At 50.3% G+C, this 23,182-nt stretch overlaps 1 protein-coding gene, 1 long non-coding RNA gene and 1 pseudogene across 3 annotated transcripts; 1 reads left to right on the plus strand and 2 right to left on the minus strand.

The window, feature by feature from the left end:
• Positions 1-312: 312 nt before the first annotated feature.
• LOC135306101 (ribosomal RNA processing protein 1 homolog) lies at positions 313-2,505 on the minus strand. 2 transcript variants are annotated; one of them, XR_010366957.1, is made up of 4 exons: positions 2,329-2,505; positions 2,009-2,216; positions 1,292-1,414; positions 313-474 (listed from the first exon to the last, which is right to left on the minus strand). XR_010366957.1 is itself a non-coding variant. In XM_064429647.1 (3 exons), exons 1-2 carry the CDS (start codon positions 2,458-2,460, stop codon positions 2,013-2,015), a joined length of 336 nt encoding a protein of 111 aa, XP_064285717.1. In that variant the 5' UTR covers positions 2,461-2,505; the 3' UTR covers positions 1,436-1,691; positions 2,009-2,012. The 2 variants fall into 2 exon arrangements, 1 of the variants encoding a protein (XP_064285717.1); XM_064429647.1 differs by lacking the exons at positions 313-474; positions 1,292-1,414 and adding an exon at positions 1,436-1,691.
• The window catches only part of LOC135305589 (zinc finger protein 850-like), a 652,086-nt pseudogene continuing 629,269 nt past the window's right edge, over positions 366-23,182 (plus strand).
• On the minus strand, positions 14,017-15,557 carry LOC135306110 (uncharacterized). Its single transcript, XR_010366963.1, has 3 exons — positions 15,420-15,557; positions 15,124-15,307; positions 14,017-14,807 (listed from the first exon to the last, which is right to left on the minus strand). It is a non-coding gene; the product is annotated as an uncharacterized LOC135306110 (long non-coding RNA).

Below are 23,182 nucleotides of genomic sequence, written 5' to 3' on the forward strand. Positions count from 1 at the left end.
GCCCGAATATCCCGGGGGTGCCTGGCTTTGGGGCTTTTTGGGGGGGATGTTTGCAGCTGGCAGGGCTCCAAAGCAGCCCAGAGCAGAGAATGAGGGGAGAAGGGAGCCCAAAAGGGAGCCCAAAAAGCCCCGGCACCCCTGAATGGGCAGAGTGAAGAGGTGGCAGCTTTTGGGATTGCTGGGACTGCCAGCAGCCTGGAGAGGGCGGGCACCGAGGAGAAGGGGGACCCCCAATGCAAGCGTGACCCCAGCAGCTGGGACAGGGGGAACTCCGAAGAGCAGAGGGGAGGGACAAGGGACAGGGAGCTCTTGGTAGGATTTTTAGGGCTGAACCTTGGTGTTTGGGAGGTTTTTCTGGAACCCAGATGGCCGGTGACTTCTCGAGGTGGGCTCGGGCAGACGGACCTTCAAATTCAACGTGCTCATCCCTTCTTTTCCTCAAACCATGATTTCTCATTGCCAACCCCTGGGAGGCTGTGAGAAAGAGGAAAATGCCCTTGAGACAGTGAGGCAGGTGAGGAGGAAGTCAGTGCCCCTTTCCCCCTCTCTCCTGCTCCATCTCCCAGCTCAGCACAGCAGAACCTCGTGGCAGAGACCATTTTGAGCGGCTCCACGGTGCAGGAACCCAACGGGCAGGAAAAGCCCCGGAGATGCCGCACGAGGAGGGGCTGCAAACACAGATCACGGGGATCTGAGGGGGAAAGAGCCAGCCTGGGCCGGGAAGGCGGCCGGAGATGGAGCCAGAGCTCGGAGCTGGTGCTCCATGAGCAGCTCCATGATGGGGAGAAGCCCCACAAGTGCGAGGAGTGTGGGAAGAGCTTCAGGTGCAGCTCCAGCCTGATCAGGCACCAGGTGATCCACAGTGGGGAACGGCCCTACGAGTGTGGGGAATGCAGGAAGAGCTTCAGACTTCGCACCAACCTGATCTACCACCAAAATATCCCCTCTGGGGAGAGGCCCTACGAGTGTTCCGAGTGTGGGAAGGGGTTTTGGATCCGCTCCCATCTTTTCTGGCACTATCGGATTCACACAGAGGAGAGGCCCTTCTGCTGCCCCGACTGCGGGAAGGGCTTCAGGCACAACTCCACCCTCGTCACCCACCGGCGCATCCACACTGGGGAGAGGCCCTACGAGTGTCCCCAGTGTGGGAAGAGCTTCTCCAGCAGCGCAACTTGACCAGACACCAACGGAGGCACCGGTGAGGGAAGCCCTGTGAGTGCCCCGAGTGCGGGAAGAGCTTTGCCCCTACAGCTCCCAAGTGTGTCCAGAGAAACTGCAAGGAGAGGCTCACCTCTGTCAGGGGAACCCCTCTGTGCACAGGGACCCCCACTCCTGGGGTGGCTGTGCCAGGGACCCCCAGTCCTGGCGACGTGGATCAAGTGGAAACAACCACTTTCCAAAATGCTGCCTGTGCCTGAAGCAAATGCAAGGAGAATTGGGGTGTGAAAAATAATATTTGTTTATTACATAAAAAGAGCAGCAAAAATGCAGAATACATTTACATTGTAAGAATATTTGTAACAACAACAATCGATAGAACATATATACATAAAAACCTACCTAGCAAAACTATGGGAAACGTATTTACAGATGTCAAAAATAGCCCTACAATCTACATTCTAAAGAACAACAACAAACTGTAGAACATATATACACAAGGGTGGTGTCTCTGTCTGTGCTGTCCATCGCACCTGGAAGAAAAGCAAATGCCACGGTCACTCCAGTCAGGCACAGAGGGCTCTTGCATGTGCCCCCAGGCTGGCACATGCTGGCACAGCAGCAAGACTCTGCTACCAGAACTGGGCCTGGCTGGGTCTGGGACAGAGCTTGTGTGGAGAAAAGCAGGCACAGGACAGGCTGTGGATGGCCACCAGAATCCAGTGCACTGGGTACAATGTCCCTGAGCAGGGAGCACCCAGCCCAGCCCCAGCCTGGCAGCAGGAGACCCACTCTGCCTGTCCTGCTGCTGGCATTGCTCTTCATGCCAAGATCAGGGCCTCTTCCTCACCTTTTTAATCAATGTCCATGTCCTCAATGGACTCTTCCATATCCACATCCATCTCTTCCTCCTCAGTCACATCCACGTCCATCTCTTCTTCCTCATCCACATCCACATCCATCTTTCCCTCTCCAGGATCTTCTCCATCTATTTCCATCTCCTCCTCCGTATCAATCTTTGTATCTACCTCCATGTCCTCCTCTCTGTCTGGGACAGCCTGCAGAGGTAGCAAAACCTCAGAGTGGGGTCCCTGTCCCACTCCATGCCCACAGAGCTCCAGCCCACCCGGGCAGGTGGGGGATGTCCACCTCCATGGAATGGCACCATACCTTCCTCAGAACAAAGAGGAGCATCCTGCAGGGCTGGATGACAAAATCCAGGCACTCAGGAGCTGTCAGGACTGAATGGGTTATCAGGGGGCAGGTGAAAAGCAGAGTGGGCAGGAGCAGGGTGAAGAGCATGCGAACACAACGAACAACGGTTGTGTTGTGCCCTTTGCTGGGCGCTGGACGTTCCAGCTGCAGCGCGGGCTGTGACATCACAGTTCCCAGGCTTCATCTGAAGTGGACACTGGAGACCATTTAATGATGGAGTCCCTGAACGGTTGGGCTTGGAAGGGAGCCTGAAGAACAACATCTTGTTCCCAGCTGAGCAGTCTTCCCCCAGAGCGTGCTGCTCAGAGCCCTGTTCCCAAGGATGGGGCATGCACAGCCTCTGTGCACAGCCTGGGCCAGTGCCCCACCAGCCCCAGTGGAAAAGAGCAGCTTCCTTAGATGCAGCTTCAATCAACCTGCTGCAGTTGAAAGCCAATCCCCCCTTGTCCTGTCAGCACAGGCCCTGTTGAACACTCTGTCCCCTTCTTTCCTGCGGGACCCTTCCAGTCCTGCACAGCCACAGGGAGGCCTCCCAGTGTCTCCTCTCTCCAGGCTGAGCATCCCCAGCCCCACTTGCCCAGCAGTCTGTCACATCAGGGCCAGTCAAGGCTGAAGGGTAGCAAATAGCATCAGGAACTGAGAGATGCAAGCTTTAGACCCAGGTTTGCCTCTAAATGTACAAAATTAATAACAGTGGAGGGGAAGATGGTGGGACACTGGTTCTGTTCTAACTGGTGATTTATTTTTCTTCTTTTCTGTCATGCTGACCCAGATTTTTCTGTTTGAAAGGAAGCTTGGCACAATGTCCATTGTCTTCTCCATTTGTGAAACACCAAGCGGAGTCTGGGCAGGCTGATATGCAGAGCAAAGCCTGAAAATACACTAGTGATCCTGAGCCTGGGGGATGCAGATAAACCCAGCCAAAGGAATTTCTGGAAAGCTGATCCTGGTTTACATTATCTTGAGTTTGGCTTTGGCAACTTCACCAGTCATTTATGAAAAACCAAACAAAAAACTCAAACCAAATCAGACAAAAACCCAAGCAATCAATCAAACAAACACACCCAGCAGCAAACCAATCAAACAAATAGATAAAAAACCCCAAATAAAACCAAAGGAAATGAAGAGTTAGTATTAGTTGTGAGGATAGCACAGCAGGCAAATGGCTGCTTCCCACAGGATCACCATCAAAAGCCACATAGAACAGCTGCTCCAAAATATACCCAACAGGAGAAAAAGAAAAAGTGATCCGTGGCAACTTTGGGGGCAGCTCCACATTCAGGTGAAGGATGAGCACGCAATGGTACAGATCCAGCATTGCCCACCCTCCAGGCTGCTGTTTGCTCCTGATGAAAGCTCCTTGCAGGACTGTGGCCCCTCTCAGTGCAGTGTCAGTCACTCCAAGAGCTCTCAGCTGAGCCACTGGCATTTGCAGAGTGACATCCAGGCACAATCCTACTGCCTGCTGAGCATCTGTGGAAGATCCTGAGCATCTTCATGCCTAGGACCACAAAACAGCTCAGGCTTTCTCTGAACTGCTTTTCAGGGGGGGTTTCCATATCCCCGTGAGATCTGTTCATCCCTCAACATGTATGACTTGATGTACAATGATGCATTTGGGTTCCTTCCTTCCTCCTGTGTGCCAGTGAGAAACCATCCATGGGAATGGAGGACATTGTGTGCAGGGCAATGTATTCCTGGCTTGCCATTTTGCTACACTGTCACTCAGCTGAACATGGTCCTTATCTAAGAAGGATTTAGAACTTGCAACAAGTGATAAATTAACCTGCTCCACTCTCCATAGCATGGGTGTGATGAGTGTTAAGGAATGCAGCGAGTGCTTGCCAGGATGGGAGCCTGTTCTTTGCCAGGGAGGAGGGAGAAAATCTTGCTTGGAGTAAATAAAGCAACTCTGCTTCCCCAGGAAGAGAAGCAATTAAATATGTGAATGCTGCATGGGATGATTTGCACAAGGATTGTCTACTATTCAGGAATGTTCCCAATAAACCATGCTTCTCCTGACCTTTATTTTTCTGGGTATCCACCACATGGTAGAAGAGACTCTCAATGAAAAAAAGCAAAACAACTTGTGGGGAGACGTTTTTTCCTTTCTTCAGGCTTCCTCTTTCTTTTGTTCCCTCCAGAGCTCTCACTTCATTTCTGCTGTTGTTTGGAGCACGTGCTTCCCTCTTTGCTGATGCCCTGGGCTTCTTTTGGCTCTGTGTGTCATGGACACTCTTAATTGTGGATTTTTTTCCCCTTCATCTACTTCTGACCTCCAGCCCTGGGAACCTGGAGCAAGTGGAAACTACAACTTGGCAATGTGCTGCCTGTGCCTGAAGCAAATGCAAGGAGAACTGGGGTGTGAAAAATAATATTTGTTTATTAGAGAAGAACAGCAGCAAAAATACAGAACATATTTACATTGTAAGAATATTTGTAACAACAACAATCGATAGAACATATATACATAAAAACCTATCTAACAAAAAATATATGAAACGTATTTACAGAAGACAAAAAGCCCTAAAACCTATATTCTAAAGTCAACATCAAAGTGTAAAACGTATGTACAAAAAGATGGCATCTCTCTCCATGATGTCCATCGCACCTGGAAGAAAAGAAAATGCCATGGTCGCTCCAGTCAGGCACAGAGGGCTCTTGGATGTGCCCCCAGGCTGGCACAGCTGGCCCAGCAGCAGGACTCTGCTACCAGAACTGAGCCTGGCTGGGTCTGGCATGGAGCTTGTGTGGAGCAAACCAGGCACAGGACAGGCTGTGGATGGCCACCAGAATCCAATGCCGTGGGTACAATGTCCCTGAGCAGGGAGCACCCAGCCCAGCCCCAGCCTGGCAGCAGGAGACCCACTCTGCCTGTCCTGCTGCTGGCATTGGTCTTCATGCCAAGATCAGGGCTTCTTCCTCACCTTTTTAATCAATGTCCATGTCCTCAATGGACTCTTCCATATCCAATTCCATCTCCTCTTCCACAACCACCTCCACCTCCATCTCCTCCCCAGTGTCTTCTCCCTCCGTCTCCATGTCCTCCTCTCTATCAATCTCTATATCCACCTCCATCTCCTCTTCTCCATCTGGGACAGCCTGCAGAGGTAGCAAAACCTCAGAGTGGGGTCCCTGTCCCACTCCATGCCCACAGAGCTCCAGCCCACCCGGGCAGGTGGGGAGTGTCCACCTCCATGGAATGGCACCAGACCTTCCCCAGAACAAAGGGGAGCATCCTGCAGGGCTGGATGACAAAATCCAGGCACTAAGGATCTTTCAGGACTGAGGAAAGCTGACAAGCAGAGTGGGCAGGAGCAAGGTGCAGAGCGTGCGAACACAGCAGCCAAGGGTTGTGTTGTGCCCTTTGCTGGGCGCTGGACGTTCCAGCTGCAGCGTGGGCTGTGACATCACAGTTCCCAGGCTCCATCTGAATTGGACACTGGAGACCATGGAATGATGGAGTCCCTGAACGGTTGGGCTTGCAAGGGGCCTGAAGAACAACATCTTGTTCCCAGCTGAGCAGTCTTCCCCCAGAGCAGGCTGCTCAGAGCCCTGTTCCCAAGGATGGGGCATGCACAGCCTCTGTGCACAGCCTGGGCCAGTGCCCCACCACCCCCAGTGGAAAAGAGCAGCTTCCTTAGATGCAGCTTCAATCAACCCCCTGCAGTTGAAAGCCATCCCCCCTTGTCCTGTCAGCACAGGCCCTGTTGAACACTCTGTCCCCTTCTTTCCTGCGGGACCCTTCCAGTCCTGCACAGCCACAGGGAGGCCTCCCAGTGTCTCCTCTCTCCAGGCTGAGCATCCCCAGCCCCACTTGCCCAGCAGTCTGTCACATCAGGGCCAGTCAAGGCTGTAAGGTAGCAAAGAGCATCAGGAACTGAGAGATGCAACCTTTAGACCCAGGTTTGCCTCTAAATGTACAAAATTAATAACAGTGGAGGGGAAGATGGTGGGACACTGGTTCTGTTCTAACTGGTGATTTATTTTTCTTCTTTTCTGTCATGCTGACCCAGATTTTTCTGTTTGAAAGGAAGCTTGGCACAATGTCCATTGTCTTCTCCATTTGTGAAACACCAAGCGGAGTCTGGGCAGGCTGATATGCAGAGCAAAACCTGAAAATATACTAGTGATCCTGAGCCTGGTGGATGCAGCTAAACCCAGCCAAAAGGAATTTCTGGAAAGCTGATCCTGGTTTATATTATCTTGAGTTTGGCTTTGCCAACTTCACCAGTCATTTATGAAAAAGCAAACAAAAAACTCAAACCAAATCAGACAAAAACCCAAATCAATCAAACAAACAAACAAACAAACCCATGAAGCAAACCAATCAAACAAATAGATAAAAAACCCCAAATAAAACCAAAGGAAATGAAGAGTTAGTATTAGTTGCAAGGATAGCACAGCAGGCAAATGGCTGCTTCCCACAGGATCACCATCAAAAGCCACATAGAACAGCTGCTCCAAAATATACCCAAGAGGAGAAAAGGAAAAAGTGATGCATGGCAACTTTGGGGGCAGCTCCACATTCAGGTGAAGGATGAGCACGCAGTGGTACAGATCCAGCATTGCCCACCCTCCAGGCTGCTGTTTGCTCCTGATGAAAGACCCTTGCAGGACTGTGGCCCCTCTCAGTGCGGTGTCAGTCACTGCCAGAGCTCTCAGCTGAGCCACTGGCATTTGCAGAGTGATATCCAGCCGCAATCCTGCTGCCTGCTGAGCATCTGTGGAAGATCCTGAGCATCTTCATGCCTAGGACCACTAAACAGCTCAGGATTTCTCTGAACTGCTTTTCAGGGGGGGTTTCCATATCCCCGTGAGATCTGCTCATCCTTCAACATGTATGACTTGATGTACAATGATGCATTTGTGTTCCTTTCCTTCCTCCTGTGTGCCAGTGAGAAACCATCCATGGGAATGGAGGACATTGTGTGCAGGGAAATTGATTCCTGGCTTGCCATTTTGCTTCACTGTCACTCAGCTGAACATGGTCCTTATCTAAGAAGGACTTAGAACTTGCAACAAGTGATAAATTAACCTGCTCCACTCTCCTTAGCATGGGTGTGATGAGTGTTAAGGAAAGCAGCGAGCGCTTGCCAGGATGGGAGCTTGTTCTTTGCCAGGGAGGAGGGAGAAAATCTTGCTTGGAGTAAATAAAGCAACTCTGCTTCCCCAGGAAGAGAAGCAATTAAATATGTGAGTGCTGCATGGGATGATTTGCACAAGGATTGTCTACTATGCAGGAATGTTCCCAATAAACCATGCTTCTCCTGACCTTCATTTTTCTGGGTTTCCACCACATGGTAGAAGAGACTCTCAATGAAAAAAAGCAAAACAACTTGTGGGAGGACGTTTTTTCCTTTCTTCAGGCTTCCTCTTTCCTTTGTTCCCTCCAGAGCTCTCACTTCATTTCTGCTGTTGTTTGGAGCACGTGCTTCCCTCTTTCCTGATCCCCTGCGCTTCTTTTGGCTCTGGGTGTCCTGGACACTCTTAATTGTGGATTTTTTCCCCTTCGTCTACTTCTGATGTCCAGCCCTGGGAACCTGGAGCAAGTGGAAACTACAACTTTGCAAAATGCTGCCTGTGCCCCAAGCAAAAGCAACGAGAACTGGGATGTGAAAAATAAAATTTCTTTATTACAGAAGAACGGCAGCAAAAATACAGAACATATTTACATTGCAAGAATATTTGCAACAACAACAATCAATAGAACATATATACCGAAAAACCTACCTAGCAAAACTATGGGAAACGCATTTACAGAAGTCAAAAATAGCCCTACAATCTACATTCTAAAGAACAACAACAAACTGTAGAACATATATAAAAAAGGGTGGTGTCTCTGTGATGTCCATCGCACCTGGAAGAAAAGCAAATGCCACGGTCACTCCAGTCAGGCACAGAGGGCTCTTGCATGTGCCCCCAGGCTGGCAGACACTGGCCCAGCAGCAGGACTCTGCTAGCAGAACTGAGCCTGGCTGGGTCTGGCATGGAGCTTGTGTGGAGCAAACCAGGCACAGGACAGGCTGTGGATGGCCACCAGAATCCAGTGCCCTGGGTACAATGTCCCTGAGCAGGGAGCACCCAGCCCAGCCCCAGCCTGGCAGCAGGAGACCCACTCAGCCTGTCCTGCTGCTGGCATTGGTCTTCATGCCAAGATCAGGGCCTCTTCCTCACCTTTTTAATCAATGTCCATGTCCTCAATGGACTCTTCCATATCCACATCCATCTCTTCTTCCTCATCCACATACACGTCCATCTCTTCTTCCTCCTCCACATCCACATCCATCTCTTCCTCTCCAGGGTCTTCTCCGTCTATTTCCATCTCCTCCTCCGTATCAATCTTTGTATCTACCTCCATGTCCTCCTCTCTGTCTGGGACAGCCTGCAGAGGTAGCAAAACCTCAGAGTGGGGTCCCTGTCCCACTCCATGCCCACAGAGCTCCAGCCCACCCGGGCAGGTGGGGGATGTCCACCTCCATGGAATGGCACCATACCTTCCTCAGAACAAAGAGGAGCATCCTGCAGGGCTGGATGACAAAATCCAGGCACTCAGGAGCTGTCAGGACTGAATGGGTTATCAGGGGGCAGGTGAAAAGCAGAGTGGGCAGGAGCAGGGTGAAGAGCATGCGAACACAACGAACAACGGTTGTGTTGTGCCCTTTGCTGGGCGCTGGACGTTCCAGCTGCAGCGCGGGCTGTGACATCACAGTTCCCAGGCTTCATCTGAAGTGGACACTGGAGACCATGGAATGATGGAGTCCCTGAACGGTTGGGCTTGCAAGGGAGCCTGAAGAACAACATCTTGTTCCCAGCTGAGCAGTCTTCCCCCAGAGCGTGCTGCTCAGAGCCCTGTTCCCAAGGATGGGGCATGCACAGCCTCTGTGCACAGCCTGGGCCAGTGCCCCACCACCCCCAGTGGAAAAGAGCAGCTTCCTTAGATGCAGCTTCAATCAACCCCCTGCAGTTGAAAGCCAATCCCCACTTGTCCTTTCAGCACAGGCCCTGCTGAACACTCTGTCCCCTTCTTTCCTGTGGGACCCTTCCAGTCCTGCAGAGCCACAGGGAGGTCTCCCAGTGTCTCCTCTCTCCAGGCTGAGCATCCCCAGCCCCACTTGCCCAGCAGTCAGTCACATCAGGGCGAGTCAAGGCTGCAGGGTAGCAAATAGCATCAGGAACTGAGAGATGCAAGCTTTAGACCCAGGTTTGCCTCTAAATGTACAAAATTAATAACAGTGGAAAGGAAGATGGTGGGACACTGGTTCTGTTCTAACTGGTGATTTATTTTTCTTCTTTTATTTCATGCTGACCCAGATTTTTCTGTTTGAAAGGAAGCTTGGCACAATGTCCATTGTCTTCTTCATTTGTGAAACTCTAAGTGGAGTCTGGGCAGGCTGATATGCAGAGCAAAACCTGAAAATATACTAGTGATCCTGAGCCTGGTAGATGCAGATAAACCCTACCAAAAGGAATTTCTGGAAAGCTGATCCTGGTTTACATTATCTTGAGTTTGGCTTTGCCAACTTCACCAGTCATTTATGAAAAACCAAAAAAAAACACAAACCAAATCAGACAAAAACCCAGTCAATTAAACAAACAAACCCATGCAGCAAACCAATCAAACAAATAGATAAAAAATGCCAAATAAAACTAAAGGAAATGAAGAGTTAGTATTAGTCGCGAGGATAACACAGCAGGCAAATGGCTGCTTCCCACAGGATCACCATCAAAAGCCACATAGAACAGCTGCTCCAAAATATACCCAACAGGAGAAAAAGAAAAAGTGATGCATGGCAACTTTGGGGGCAGCTCCACATTCAGGTGAAGGATGAGCACGCAGTGGTACAGATCCAGCATTGCCCACCCTCCAGGCTGCTGTTTGCTCCTGGTGAAAGCCCCTTGCAGGCCTGTGGCCCCTCTCAGTGCAGTGTCAGTCACTCCCAGAGCTCTCAGCTGAGCCACTGGCATTTGCAGAGTGACATCCAGCCGCAATCCTACTGCCTGCTGAGCATCTGTGGAAGACCCTGAGCATCTTCATGCCTAGGACCACAAAACAGCTCAGGCTTTCTCTGAACTGCTTTTCAGGGGGGGTTTCCATATCCCCGTGAGATCTGTTCATCCCTCAACATGTATGACTTGATGTACAATGATGCATTTGGGTTCCTTCCTTCCTCCTGTGTGCCAGTGAGAAACCATCCATGGGAATGGAGGACATTGTGTGCAGGGCAATGTATTCCTGGCTTGCCATTTTGCTTCACTGTCACTCAGCTGAACATGGTCCTTATCTAAGAAGGACTTAGAACTTGCAACAAGGGATAAATTAACCTGCTCCACTCTCCTTAGCATGGGTATGATGAGTGTTAAGGAAAGCAGCGAGCGCTTGCCAGGATGAGAGCTTGTTCTTTGCCAGGGAGGAGGGAGAAAATCTTGCTTGGAGTAAATAAAGCAACTCTGCTTCCCCAGGAAGAGAAGCAATTAAATATGTGAGTGCTGCATGGAATGATTTGCACAAGGATTGTCTACTATTCAGGAATGTTCCCAATAAACCATGCTTCTCCTGACCTTTATTTTTCTGGGTTTCCACCACATGATAGAAGAGACTCTCAATGAAAAAAAGCAAAACAACTTGTGGGGAGACGTTTTTTCCTTTCTTCAGGCTTCCTCTTTCCTTTGTTCCCTCCAGAGCTCTCACTTCATTTCTGCTGTTGTTTGGAGCACGTGCTTCCCTCTTTCCTGATCCCCTGCACTTCTTTTGGCTCTGGGTGTCATGGACACTCTTAATTGTGGATTTTTTCCCCTTCATCTACTTCTGATGTCCAGCCCTGGGAACCTGGAGCAAGTGGAAACTACAACTTTGCCAAATGCTGCCTGTGCCCCAAGCAAAAGCAACGAGAACTGGGATGTGAAAAATAAAATTTCTTTATTACAGAAGAACGGCAGCAAAAATAATGAAGATATTTACATTGCAAGAATATTTGCAACAACAACAATCAATAGAACATATATACCGAAAAACCTACCTAACAAAAATATGTGAAACGTATTTACAGAAGTCAAAAATAGCCCTACAATCTACATTCTAAAGAACAACAACAAACTGTAGAACATATATAAAAAAGGGTGGTGTCTCTGTGATGTCCATCGCACCTGGAAGAAAAGCAAATGCCACGGTCACTCCAGTCAGGCACAGAGGGCTCTTGCATGTGGCCCCAGGCTGGCAGACACTGGCCCAGCAGCAGGACTCTGCTAGCAGAACTGAGCCTGGCTGAGTCTGGCATGGAGCTTGTGTGGAGCAAAGCAGGCACAGGACAGGCTGTGGATGGCCACCAGAATCCAGTGCACTGGGTACAATGTCCCTGAGCAGGGAGCACCCAGCCCAGCCCCAGCCTGGCAGCAGGAGACCCACTCAGCCTGTCCTGCTGCTGGCATTGGTCTTCATGCCAAGATCAGGGCCTCTTCCTCACCTTTTTAATCAATGTCCATGTCCTCAATGGACTCTTCCATATCCACATCCATCTCTTCTTCCTCATCCACATACACGTCCATCTCTTCTTCCTCCTCCACATCCACATCCATCTCTTCCTCTCCAGGGTCTTCTCCGTCTATTTCCATCTCCTCCTCCGTATCAATCTTTGTATCTACCTCCATGTCCTCCTCTCTGTCTGGGACAGCCTGCAGAGGTAGCAAAACCTCAGAGTGGGGTCCCTGTCCCACTCCATGCCCACAGAGCTCCAGCCCACCCGGGCAGGTGGGGGATGTCCACCTCCATGGAATGGCACCATACCTTCCTCAGAACAAAGAGGAGCATCCTGCAGGGCTGGATGACAAAATCCAGGCACTCAGGAGCTGTCAGGACTGAATGGGTTATCAGGGGGCAGGTGAAAAGCAGAGTGGGCAGGAGCAGGGTGAAGAGCATGCGAACACAACGAACAACGGTTGTGTTGTGCCCTTTTCTGGGCGCTGGACGTTCCAGCTGCAGCGTGGGCTGTGACATCACAGTTCCCAGGCTCCATCTGAAGTGGACAGTGGAGACCGTGGAATGATGGAGTCCCTGAACGGTTGGGCTTGCAAGGGAGCCTGAAGAACAACATCTTGTTCCCAGCTGAGCAGTCTTCCCCCAGAGCATGCTGCTCAGAGCCCTGTTCCCAAGGATGGGGCATGCACAGCCTCTGTGCACAGCCTGGGCCAGTGCCCCACCAGCCCCAGTGGAAAAGAGCAGCTTCCTTAGATGCAGCTTCAATCAACCCCCTGCAGTTGAAAGCCAATCCCCACTTGTCCTTTCAGCACAGGCCCTGCTGAACACTCTGTCCCCTTCTTTCCTGTGGGACCCTTCCAGTCCTGCAGAGCCACAGGGAGGTCTCCCAGTGTCTCCTCTCTCCAGGCTGAGCATCCCCAGCCCCACTTGCCCAGCAGTCAGTCACATCAGGGCGAGTCAAGGCTGCAGGGTAGCAAATAGCATCAGGAACTGAGAGATGCAAGCTTTAGACCCAGGTTTGCCTCTAAATGTACAAAATTAATAACAGTGGAAAGGAAGATGGTGGGACACTGGTTCTGTTCTAACTGGTGATTTATTTTTCTTCTTTTCTGTCATGCTGACCCAGATTTTTCTGTTTGAAAGGAAGCTTGGCACAATGTCCATTGTATTCTTCATTTGTGAAACTCTAAGTGGAGTCTGGGCAGGCTGATATGCAGAGCAAAACCTGAAAATATACTAGTGATCCTGAGCCTGGTGGATGCAGATAAACCCTACCAAAAGGAATTTCTGGAAAGCTGATCCTGGTTTACATTATCTTGAGTTTGGCTTTGGCAACTTCACCAGTCTTTTATGAAAAAGCAAACAAAAAACACAAACCAAATCAGACAAAAACCCAATCAATCAATCAATCAATCAAACAAACACACCCAGCAGCAAACCAATCAAACAAATAGATAAAAAACGCCAAATACAACCAAAGGAAATGAAGAGTTAGTATTAGGTGCAAGGATAGCACAGCAGGCAAATGGCTGCTTCCCACCGGATCACCATCAAAAGCCACATAGAACAGCTGCTCCAAAATATACCCAAGAGGAGAAAAAGAAAAAGTGATGCATGGCAACTTTGGGGGCAGCTCCACATTCAGGTGAAGGATGAGCACGCAGTGGTACAGATCCAGCATTGCCCACCCTCCAGGCTGCTGTTTGCTCCTGATGAAAGCCCCTTGCAGGACTGTGGCCCCTCTCAGTGCGGTGTCAGTCACTCCCAGAGCTCTCAGCTGAGCCACTGGCATTTGCAGAGTGACATCCAGCCACAATCCTACTGCCTGCTGAGCATCTGTGGAAGATCCTGAGCATCTTCATGCCTAGGACCACTAAACAGCTCAGGATTTCTCTGAACTGCTTTTCAGGGGGGGTTTCCATATCCCTGTGAGATCTGTCCATCCCTCAACATGTATGACTTGATGTACAATGATACATATGTGTTCCTTTCCTTCCTCCTGTGTGCCAGTGAGAAACCATCCATGGGAATGGAGGACATTGTGTGCAGGGCAATGTATTCCTGGCTTGCCATTTTGCTTCACTGTCACTCAGCTGAACATGGTCCTTATCTAAGAAGGACTTAGAACTTGCAACAAGTGATAAATTAACCTGCTCCACTCTCCTTAGCATGGGTGTGATGAGTGTTAAGGAAAGCAGCGAGCACTTGCCAGGATGGGAGCTTGTTCTTTGCCAGGGAGGACGGAGAAAATCTTGCTTGGAGTAAATTAAGCAACTCTGCTTCCCCAGGAAGAGAAGCAATTAAATATGTGAGTGCTGCATGGAATGATTTGCACAAGGATTGTCTACAATGCAGGAATGTTCCCAATAAACCATGCTTCTTCTGACCTTCATTTTTCTGGGTTTCCACCACATGGTAGAAGAGACTCTCAATGAAAAAAAAGCAAAACAACTTGTGGGGAGACGTTTTTTCCTTTCTTCAAGCTTCCTCTTTCTTTTGTTCCCTCCAGAGCTCTCACTACATTTCTGCTGTGGTTTGGAGCACGTGCTTCCCTGGGCTTCTTTTGGCTCTGGGTGTCATGGACACTCTTAATTGTGGATTTTTTCCCCTTCATCTACTTCTGACCTCCAGCCCTGGGAACCTGGAGCAAGTGGAAACTACACCTTGGCAATATGCTGCCTGTGCCTGAAGCAAATGCAAGGAGAACTGGGGTGTGAAAAATAAAATTTGTTTATTAGAGAAGAACAGCAGCAAAAATACAGAATATATTTATATTGCAAGAATATTTGTAACAACAACAATCGATAGAACATATATACATAAAAACCTATCTAACAAAAAATATATGAAACGTATTTACAGAAGATAAACACCATAAAACCTATATCCTAAAGACAACATCAAAGTGTAAAACGTATGTACAAAAAGGTGGCATCTCCCTCCATGATGTCCATCGCACCTGGAAGAAAAGCAAATGCCACGGTCACTCCAGTCAGGCACAGAGGGCTCTTGCATGTGGCCCCAGGCTGGCAGACACTGGCCCAGCAGCAGGACTCTGCTACCAGAACTGAGCCTGGCTGGCTCTGGGACGGAGCTTGTGTGGAGAAAAGCAGGCACAGGACAGGCTGTGGATGGCCACCAGAATCCAGTGCCCTGGGTACAATGTCCCTGAGCAGGGAGCACCCAGCCCAGCCCCAGCCTGGCAGCAGGAGACCCACTCAGCCTGTCCTGCACTGGCATTGCTCTTCATGCCAAGATCATGGCCTCTTCCTCACCTTTTTAATCAATGTCCATGTCCTCAATGGACTCTTCCATATCCACATCCATCTCTTCTTCCACCGTCACCTCCACCTCCACCTCCATCTCCTCCTCCCCAGGGTCTTCTCCCTCCGTCTCCATATCCTCCTCTCTATCAATCTTGGTATCCAGCTCCATCTCCTCTTCTCCATCTGGGACAGCCTGCAGAGGTAGCAAAACCTCAGAGTGGGGTCCCTGTCCCACTCCATCCCCACAGAGCTCCAGCCCACCCGGGCAGGTGGGGAGTGTCCACCTCCATGGAATGGCACCATACCTTCCTCAGGACAAATGGGAGCATCCTGCAGGGCTGGATGACAAAATCCAGGCACTAAGGATCTTTCAGGACTGAGGAAAGCTGACAAGCAGAGTGGGCAGGAGCAGGGTGAAGAGCATGCAAACACAGCGGCCAAGGCTTTTGTTGTGCCCTTTGCTGGGCGCTGGACGTTCCAGCTGGAGCGTGGGCTGTGACATCACAGTTCCCAGGCTCCATCTGAAGTGGACACTGGAGACCATGGAATGATGGAGTCCCTGAACGGTTGGGCTTGCAAGGGAGCCTGAAGAACAACATCTTGTTCCCAGCTGAGCAGTCTTCCCCCAGAGCGTGCTGCTCAGGGCCCTGTTCCCAAGGATGGGGCATGCACAGCCTCTGTGCACAGCCTGGGCCAGTGCCCCACCAGCCCCAGTGGAAAAGAGCAGCTTCCTTAGATGCAGCTTCAATCAACCCCCTGCAGTTGAAAGCCAATCCCCACTTGTCCTTTCAGCACAGGCCCTGCTGAACACTCTGTCCCCTTCTTTCCTGTGGGACCCTTCCAGTCCTGCAGAGCCACAGGGAGGTCTCCCAGTGTCTCCTCTCTCCAGGCTGAGCATCCCCAGCCCCACTTGCCCAGCAGTCAGTCACATCAGGGCGAGTCAAGGCTGCAGGGTAGCAAATAGCATCAGGAACTGAGAGATGCAAGCTTTAGACCCAGGTTTGCCTCTAAATGTACAAAATTAATAACAGTGGAAAGGAAGATGGTGGGACACTGGTTCTGTTCTAACTGGTGATTTATTTTTCTTCTTTTATTTCATGCTGACCCAGATTTTTCTGTTTGAAAGGAAGCTTGGCACAATGTCCATTGTCTTCTCCATTTGTGAAACACCAAGCGGAGTCTGGGCAGGCTGATATGCAGAGCAAAACCTGAAAATATACTAGTGATCCTGAGCCTGTGGGATGCAGCTAAACCTAGCCAAAAGCAATTTCAGGAAAGCTGATCCTGGTTTACATTATCTTGAGTTTGGCTTTGCCAACTTCACCAGTCATTTATGAAAAAGCAAACAAAAAACTCAAATCAAATCAGACAAAAACCCAAACAAACAAACAAACAAACCCATGCAGCAAACCAATCAAACAAATAGATAAAAAACCCCAAATAAAACCAAAGGAAATGAAGAGTTAGTATTAGTTGTGAGGATAGCACAGCAGGCAAATGGCTGCTTCCCACAGGATCACCATCAAAAGCCACATAGAACAGCTGCTCCAAAATATACCCAACAGGAGAAAAAGAAAAAGCGATCCGTGGCAACTTTGGGGGCAGCTCCACATTCAGGTGAATGATGAGCACTCAGTGGTACAGATCCAGCATTGCCCACCCTCCAGACTGCTATTTGCTCCTGATGAAAGCCCCTTGCAGGACTGCGGCCCCTCTCAGTGCAGTGTCAGTCATTCCCAGAGCTCTCAGCTGAGCCACTGGCATTTGCAGAGTGACATCCAGTGGGATACCATTTTCGGTTTGTCTCCTAATGCCACAGGGGTCCTAAACAGTATATGCCATCCCATTTTTGTTCTGTTGATATTGACTGCTTGGTTTTATTTTGTCAGCAGTTCTATTCATTATGAATTGGAATATGATGAAGAAACTAAGGAAGTTGGCACCTATAATTAGTGCACATAGCTTAACTGATGCGGCAGCTCATTTAATGCTTGCTAGGAAAGAACTAGAAAGATTTAATGAACCAAACTGGTAAAAAAAGAAATGGGGGATTTGTAATAAGTAGTAATACATTTGTTCATTAATTAAATCAATAGCTAAATAACTATATGTTATAAAACAATAGTTAAATAGCCAAAAAAACGTCTTGTGCAGATACATATGGTTGCTGGTTTACTATAGTGCTTTGGGAATTCCATTGTAAAGTTATGCCTTATGAAAGGAAAGTAATGAGAAGCAGCTGTAATAACAATCCTTAAACTCGCTAGAATTGCTTAGCTTGCAGAAAGTGTATAGTACTAGTAAGAATTGCTTAGCTTGCAGAAAAGTGTATAGTGTTCTGTATAGATATGCCTTATAAGGCATAAGTTCACTCAGCGTTCATAAAGAGGAAGACTAAGGGGGACTAAGCCTTCATCCCACAACCACCAGAAGGCAGAAAAAGACCCCCTAGCAACTGAATGAGCAAGCGCAGAAGACCTATCACGTCATCCCTAAACCTGGAGAAGAAGGCAATAAAAGGTGGACTCAGGGGATAGGAATTTTGTGAGCCAAAGTGGAGCGGAGACTCCGGGCCGCCCAGCGCTGTCCTTGCTTATTCTTGCTTGCAAAAATAATAAAGATAATTATTTGATCCTTAAATTCAGTGGACTTGTTTATCACACTGCCCAGACCCTAAACTGCCCCAAATGTGCCCCAGAAATGTCTCCAGGGACCCCAAAGTGGCCCCTTTTACCCTGTGCGTGAAAATAATAAAAAAATATGTCAAAAGATCTAAAAATAGCACTAATTAGCATTAAGAAGGAGAAATAAATGGCCAATAGTGGTCAATGATTTAATGAAAGGAATTGTTTTATTTAAAACCAATGACAAATAATTTTTTGATTGCTAAAAATGTATTCAATTTTTCACATAAATATCAAAGGTAATAGAAATATACAGTAATACTAATATAAATTTAAAAACTATAACTATAATTTTATAAATTAATCAATCTTATTTATTTTAAAAATGCATACTTTTTTATGTTTCGGGATGTCAGTCCCAGGTGGGCCATGTCAGACATGGTGAGGCTGGGGTGAGGAGCAGGTTGTCCAAAACTGGTCAGCCTGCAAGGGGCTTGTTCCTCTCCATGCCCAGATCTCCTGGGGAGACATTCAGCATCAAGATCATCTGGGGAATCGTTCTTTCACCTTTTTTCTGAACTGAAAAATAAAAACCCACACACGTGATTAAAACCAAACATCATGCCGTCGGTGCACTGTGAAATCTCCCTCCTTAACAGAACTCCAGACTGACTCCAAGCAGCTTCACAAGCCCTGGAGACTTGGAGGACAATTGAAGGGAGACAAAGAGCTCCTGAGGGCTTTCTGTATTTTAATCAGCCCCACGGTGGATTTGGGGCTGAGTCCAGGAGCCTCAGGCATTGAGAGAAGGATGACTAAGCTTCTCAAGGAGTCAGAAGCAAAACTCCAAGTGCCTTGGAGCATGGCTGGGCCCCAGTGAGGGCAGGGAGTGCCAAAGGCTCCCCAGGGACTGCTGAGAGCAGATCCTTGAGGCCAGGAGTGCAGGGAGCCCAAGGCTCAGGCAGGGAACTGCAATGCTGAGCAAGGCCTGGGCTGGCTGGGGGAAGCAGAAAGGCCAAGGCCTGAGCCCAGCCTGGGCCAGCAGGGCCTCACGGGTGGCTCGGGGCTCTCTGTGGGGCAGGGGGATGTGAGGGGCAGCAAGGACAAATGCCATCAACCTGCAGCCCCTGCCAGCCTGGCCAGGGAGGCCGAGGCAGAGCCAAAGTGCAGCCCCTGCCAGGAAAGTTCCTGCTGTGGGGCCTCCAGAGGCGCTGCCCGAGCCCAGGGCACAAAGGCCTGGGTGCCTGTGGCCCTGCCAGCCCTGCCCAGCCCTTGGCCATCTGTCCTGCAGGCTGTGCCCCCTGTGCGTGCTGCTCCTGTGCCCTGGCCGGCTGCACTCGCCCCTCTCGCTGTGCCCCAGCATTTCTCAGCCAGCGTTTCTGTGCCCTCCCTGGGCTCCCTGCACCCAGCGCTGCCGGCTCCTATCACACAGAGCCGGCCATGGCCCAGCCTCACGCTGCCACACCTCGAGCACCACAATTCCACCCTGGCAGGGACTTTGCTTTCTCCTCAGCTCCAGCCTGAACCTTCCAAGCTGCACTTTGGGGAGGTTTCCTGCAATCCCCACTCCCAAGGAAAGCTCTGTCTCCTGCTGGTCACAAACAGAGAAGGGCTGGTGGGAGATGTGCTGGTCAGAGGCGGTTTGGGGCACAGTCACCATGAAATTATGAGTTGTTTCAATATTGTGGGAAAGAAGGAGGGGCATCAATAAATTTTCTGCCCTGGACTTATAAGAGCAGACTTTGGCCTATTGAGGATGCAGATTTGGGGAGTACCAAATCAGGTATTGATTTTTTAAAGATAAACAGCCCATAAAAATAACGAGTTCCAGGAAGGATGGAAACGCTTCAAAAAAGAAATCTTGAAGGAGCAAGAGTAGGCTGTCCCTTTGAGCAGAAAGATGACCCAGAGGGGGAAATGACTGGCCTGGCTGGGCATGGAGCTTTTGCAGGAATTTAGGGGTTACAAAGAGGGTGCAGCATCTTTGGACATAGGGGCAGGTAAATCAAGATATGTTTAAGATTGTTGTTAATTTGTGCAGAAAGAAAATTAGAGAAATGAAAGCTCAATTAGGACTTAATATGGATACTTCTGTGAAGGATAATTATTATGTTATTATAAGCACATTCATGGCAAAAGGAGGGGTAAGGACAACCTGCATTTCTTATTGTGGGAGATATGGTTACCAAAGATGAAGAATGGGCTGAGGTACTTCACCCCTTCTTTGCCTCAGTTTTCAACAATAAGACAGGCTATCCTCAGGACAAGTGTTCTCCTGAGCTGGTAGATGGGCACAGGGAGCAGAACAGCCCCCTGCAATCCAGGAGGAAGCAGCTGGGGACCTGCTGAGCCACTCAGGTGCTCACAGGTGTCTCTGGGAGCAGATGGGATCCATCCTAGAGGGATGATGGAGCTGGTGGATGATCTCCCCAAGCTGCTCTCCATCATTTACTATCAGTCCTAGCTCAGCAGGGAGGTCCCAGAGGAGTGGTGGTGCCAATGTGAGCCCATCCCCAAGAAGGGCTGGAAGGAGGATCTGGGGAACTCCAGGCCTGTCAGCCTGACCTGGGTGCTTGGCAAGGTTATGGAACAGATCACCTTGAGAGCCATCACAGGGCACCTACAGGATGGCTGAGGGATCAGAGCCAGCCAGCGTGGATTACAAAATCTGCATTGATAGTCTGCATGAGGGGATTGAGTGCACCATCAGGAAATTTGCAGATGACACCAAGCTGGGTGTGAGTGTGGATGTGCTGGAGGAGAAGAGGGCTCTGCAGAGGGCCCTGGACAGGCTGGATCCAGGGCCCAAATCCAGCAAGGTGAGGTTTAACAAGATCAAGTGCCAGCTCCTGATCTTTGGCCACAACAACCCGTACAGCACTACAGGCTGGGGACAGAGTGGATGGACAGCAGCCAGGCAGAAAAGGACCTGCAGGGACTGATGGACAGCAGGCTGGACATGAGCCAGCAGTGTGTCCAGGTGGGCAAGAAGGCCAATGGCTCCTGGCCTGGATCAGGAATGGTATGGCCAGCGGAGCAGGGCAGTGATTCTTATCCTGTTCTCAGCACAGGCTGGGCAGCACCTCCAGTGTTATATCTAGTTCTGGGCCCCCAATTTAAGAAGGACATGGAGGGGCTGGAGCATGTCCAGAGAAGAGCAACAAGGTTGGTAAAGGGGTCTGAAGCACAAGAGCTGTTACGAACGGCTGCGGGAGCTGGGGTTGTTTATCCTGGAGAAGAGGAAGCTCAGGGAAGTCAAGGCAGTGTCAGGGCACAGTTTGGACTTGATTATCTCCAAGGTCTTTTCCAACCTTGCTGATTCTGGGATTCTCTGAAACCACCCTTGCAGCAGTTGCACGATGAGCCCTGGGCCTCCTCTTCAGAAGCTCCAGCAGCCCAGGCGCCTCAGCTTCTCCTCCTAGGCCCAAAGCCCATCCTGTCAGTCCTGCAGAGCCTCTGCAGCTCCTCCTCATTGCCCAGAACAGGGAGCCCCACAGGCAGACACAGCAGCCCAGATGTGCCCCCCTGGCCTGGGGTGCCTCTGGCAAGGGAGCAGCACCAGGCACTGCAGGAGCCTGCAGACAATTCCTGCAGCACTTGGAGGATGATCCTGCTGCCCAAGGGATGTTCCCATGGTGCCAAGTCAGGAACTGCAGTGGGGAGTAGGGCCAGAGAGGAAAGGGCAAACAGGGATGGGCTGTTTGCAGGGGAGGGAACAGGGCTGGGCAAGAGGAAGAAATTTGTAGAAGGAAAAGTAAAGGAAGCAAAGGTGAAGCCAAGGAAATGCTGAGGGCAGTTTGGGGATGGCTGCCAGGCAGCCCTGGCTCTGAGCAACAGCATCTGCAGTGGCACAGGAAACTCCCAGCTGATGGGAACAAACTTTCTGGCTGACTGCAGAGGCCACAACAAAGCTGAGTGGTTTCCCTGGTGTCCCCCAGCCCTTGCTGGCCCCAGGGGCTGATGGCATTTGTGCTCCCTCAGGTTCATGTCCCCACAGCAGCAGCATGGGGGTGTCCCGCCTGCTCTGTGCAATGCAAACAGGGGCTCCTGAGCCAGTGCTGCCGTGGCTGTGCCTGCAAGGATGCGGCACCTGTGTGAGCTGGGGGAGAGGCCAGGGCTGCAGAGGGGGGATGTTGTTGGCAGCTCCATGAGGACGCTCTGGGACGCTGCCCTGGGCTGTGCAGCGCACTGGGGATGGATCAGCCCCTGCTCTGCTGCTCCTTCGCGTCTCCCCCAGGGCCCTTGCAGAGCCCCAGCCATGCTGTTTGCCCCCAGCCTGCCCACGGCCAGCCTGGGGCTGCTCACCCTGGGGCTTTTCTGTGCTGAGCACTGGCCTGGCCGTGTTCTTGAGAGAGCCTGGGCAAGGAGCCTGCAGCCCCCAGGGCCTGGCCTGAGGCGTCAGCGCTGCCCCAGCAGTGCCCATGGCCTGTCCCTGCTGCAGCCCCGGCACTGCCACCCCCAGGACTGTGCCCGGCCCCGAGAGCACTCAGGCCCTGCAGCAACACCAGGGCCACCAGGGCAGCGGGGCAGGGCCACGGCAGCAGCACTGCCAACACCAAGTGCTGCTGCTGCTGCTGGGCACAGCTGCTGGGCCAGCACTGATCTGCCCCAGCTCTGCACACAGACATTGCGGCTGCAGCTCCAGAAATGGCAAGAATAGAGGGATCTCTGCAGAAAACTCTGCTGGGAGATCCTTTAGTTCCTTTAAAACCTTTGAGACTGCAGCCCATCATTGTCACAGTCTGTGGCCACAGGGAAGGTGGAGAGAAACAAAGTCAGAAATGGCAGAAACTATCATCTAGCTTTAGGAAGAATATTTAAAAAGGAAAATGACAGGGAAATCAAAGAACCAAACCAAAAGAGCTGTAAAAGATGACTTTTATTACAAGTGATTTGCAGAAATTGGCAATCAGTTTAATACTTCCTAAGATGTGCAGTGATCAGTCTTCTCACTGCAGCCTTGAGCTCCTGGTTCCTCAGGCTGTAGACGAAGGGATTCAGGGCTGGAGGCACCACCGAATACAGAACTGACACTGCAAGACCTAGGCATGGGGAGGAAATGGAGGAGGGTTTCAGGCAGGCAAATACTGCAGTGCTGAGAAATGCATTTCTCCTGCATTTTTCCTTTACAGATTATTTCAGTCATCTCCTGAGAGGTACAGTTTGTTCTGGTGCTTTTCATGAATTGATTGTACTCTTGATTTAGATGGAGATTTTAGAATTGATTTCAGATGTAGAAGAATCTGAACAGAGCACAGAAACAAACTCCCTCTGTCAGCCCATTTTCATCTTCTAGATCACTTTCAAGATGTCCTTGGGGGTGTTGGAATGATGATCACACAGCTCTCCACTTCTGGCTGCAGGCTCTGGAGATTCTTTCTTTGCATTCAGTCAGGCTTGCATTCCCTAGGAGTTCTTGGTAGCCTGTCATGTTTTCTTAGGGT

The sequence above is a fragment of the Passer domesticus genome, chromosome 8, assembly GCF_036417665.1.
Source record: "Passer domesticus isolate bPasDom1 chromosome 8, bPasDom1.hap1, whole genome shotgun sequence".
NCBI classification, from domain to species: domain Eukaryota; kingdom Metazoa; phylum Chordata; class Aves; order Passeriformes; family Passeridae; genus Passer; species Passer domesticus.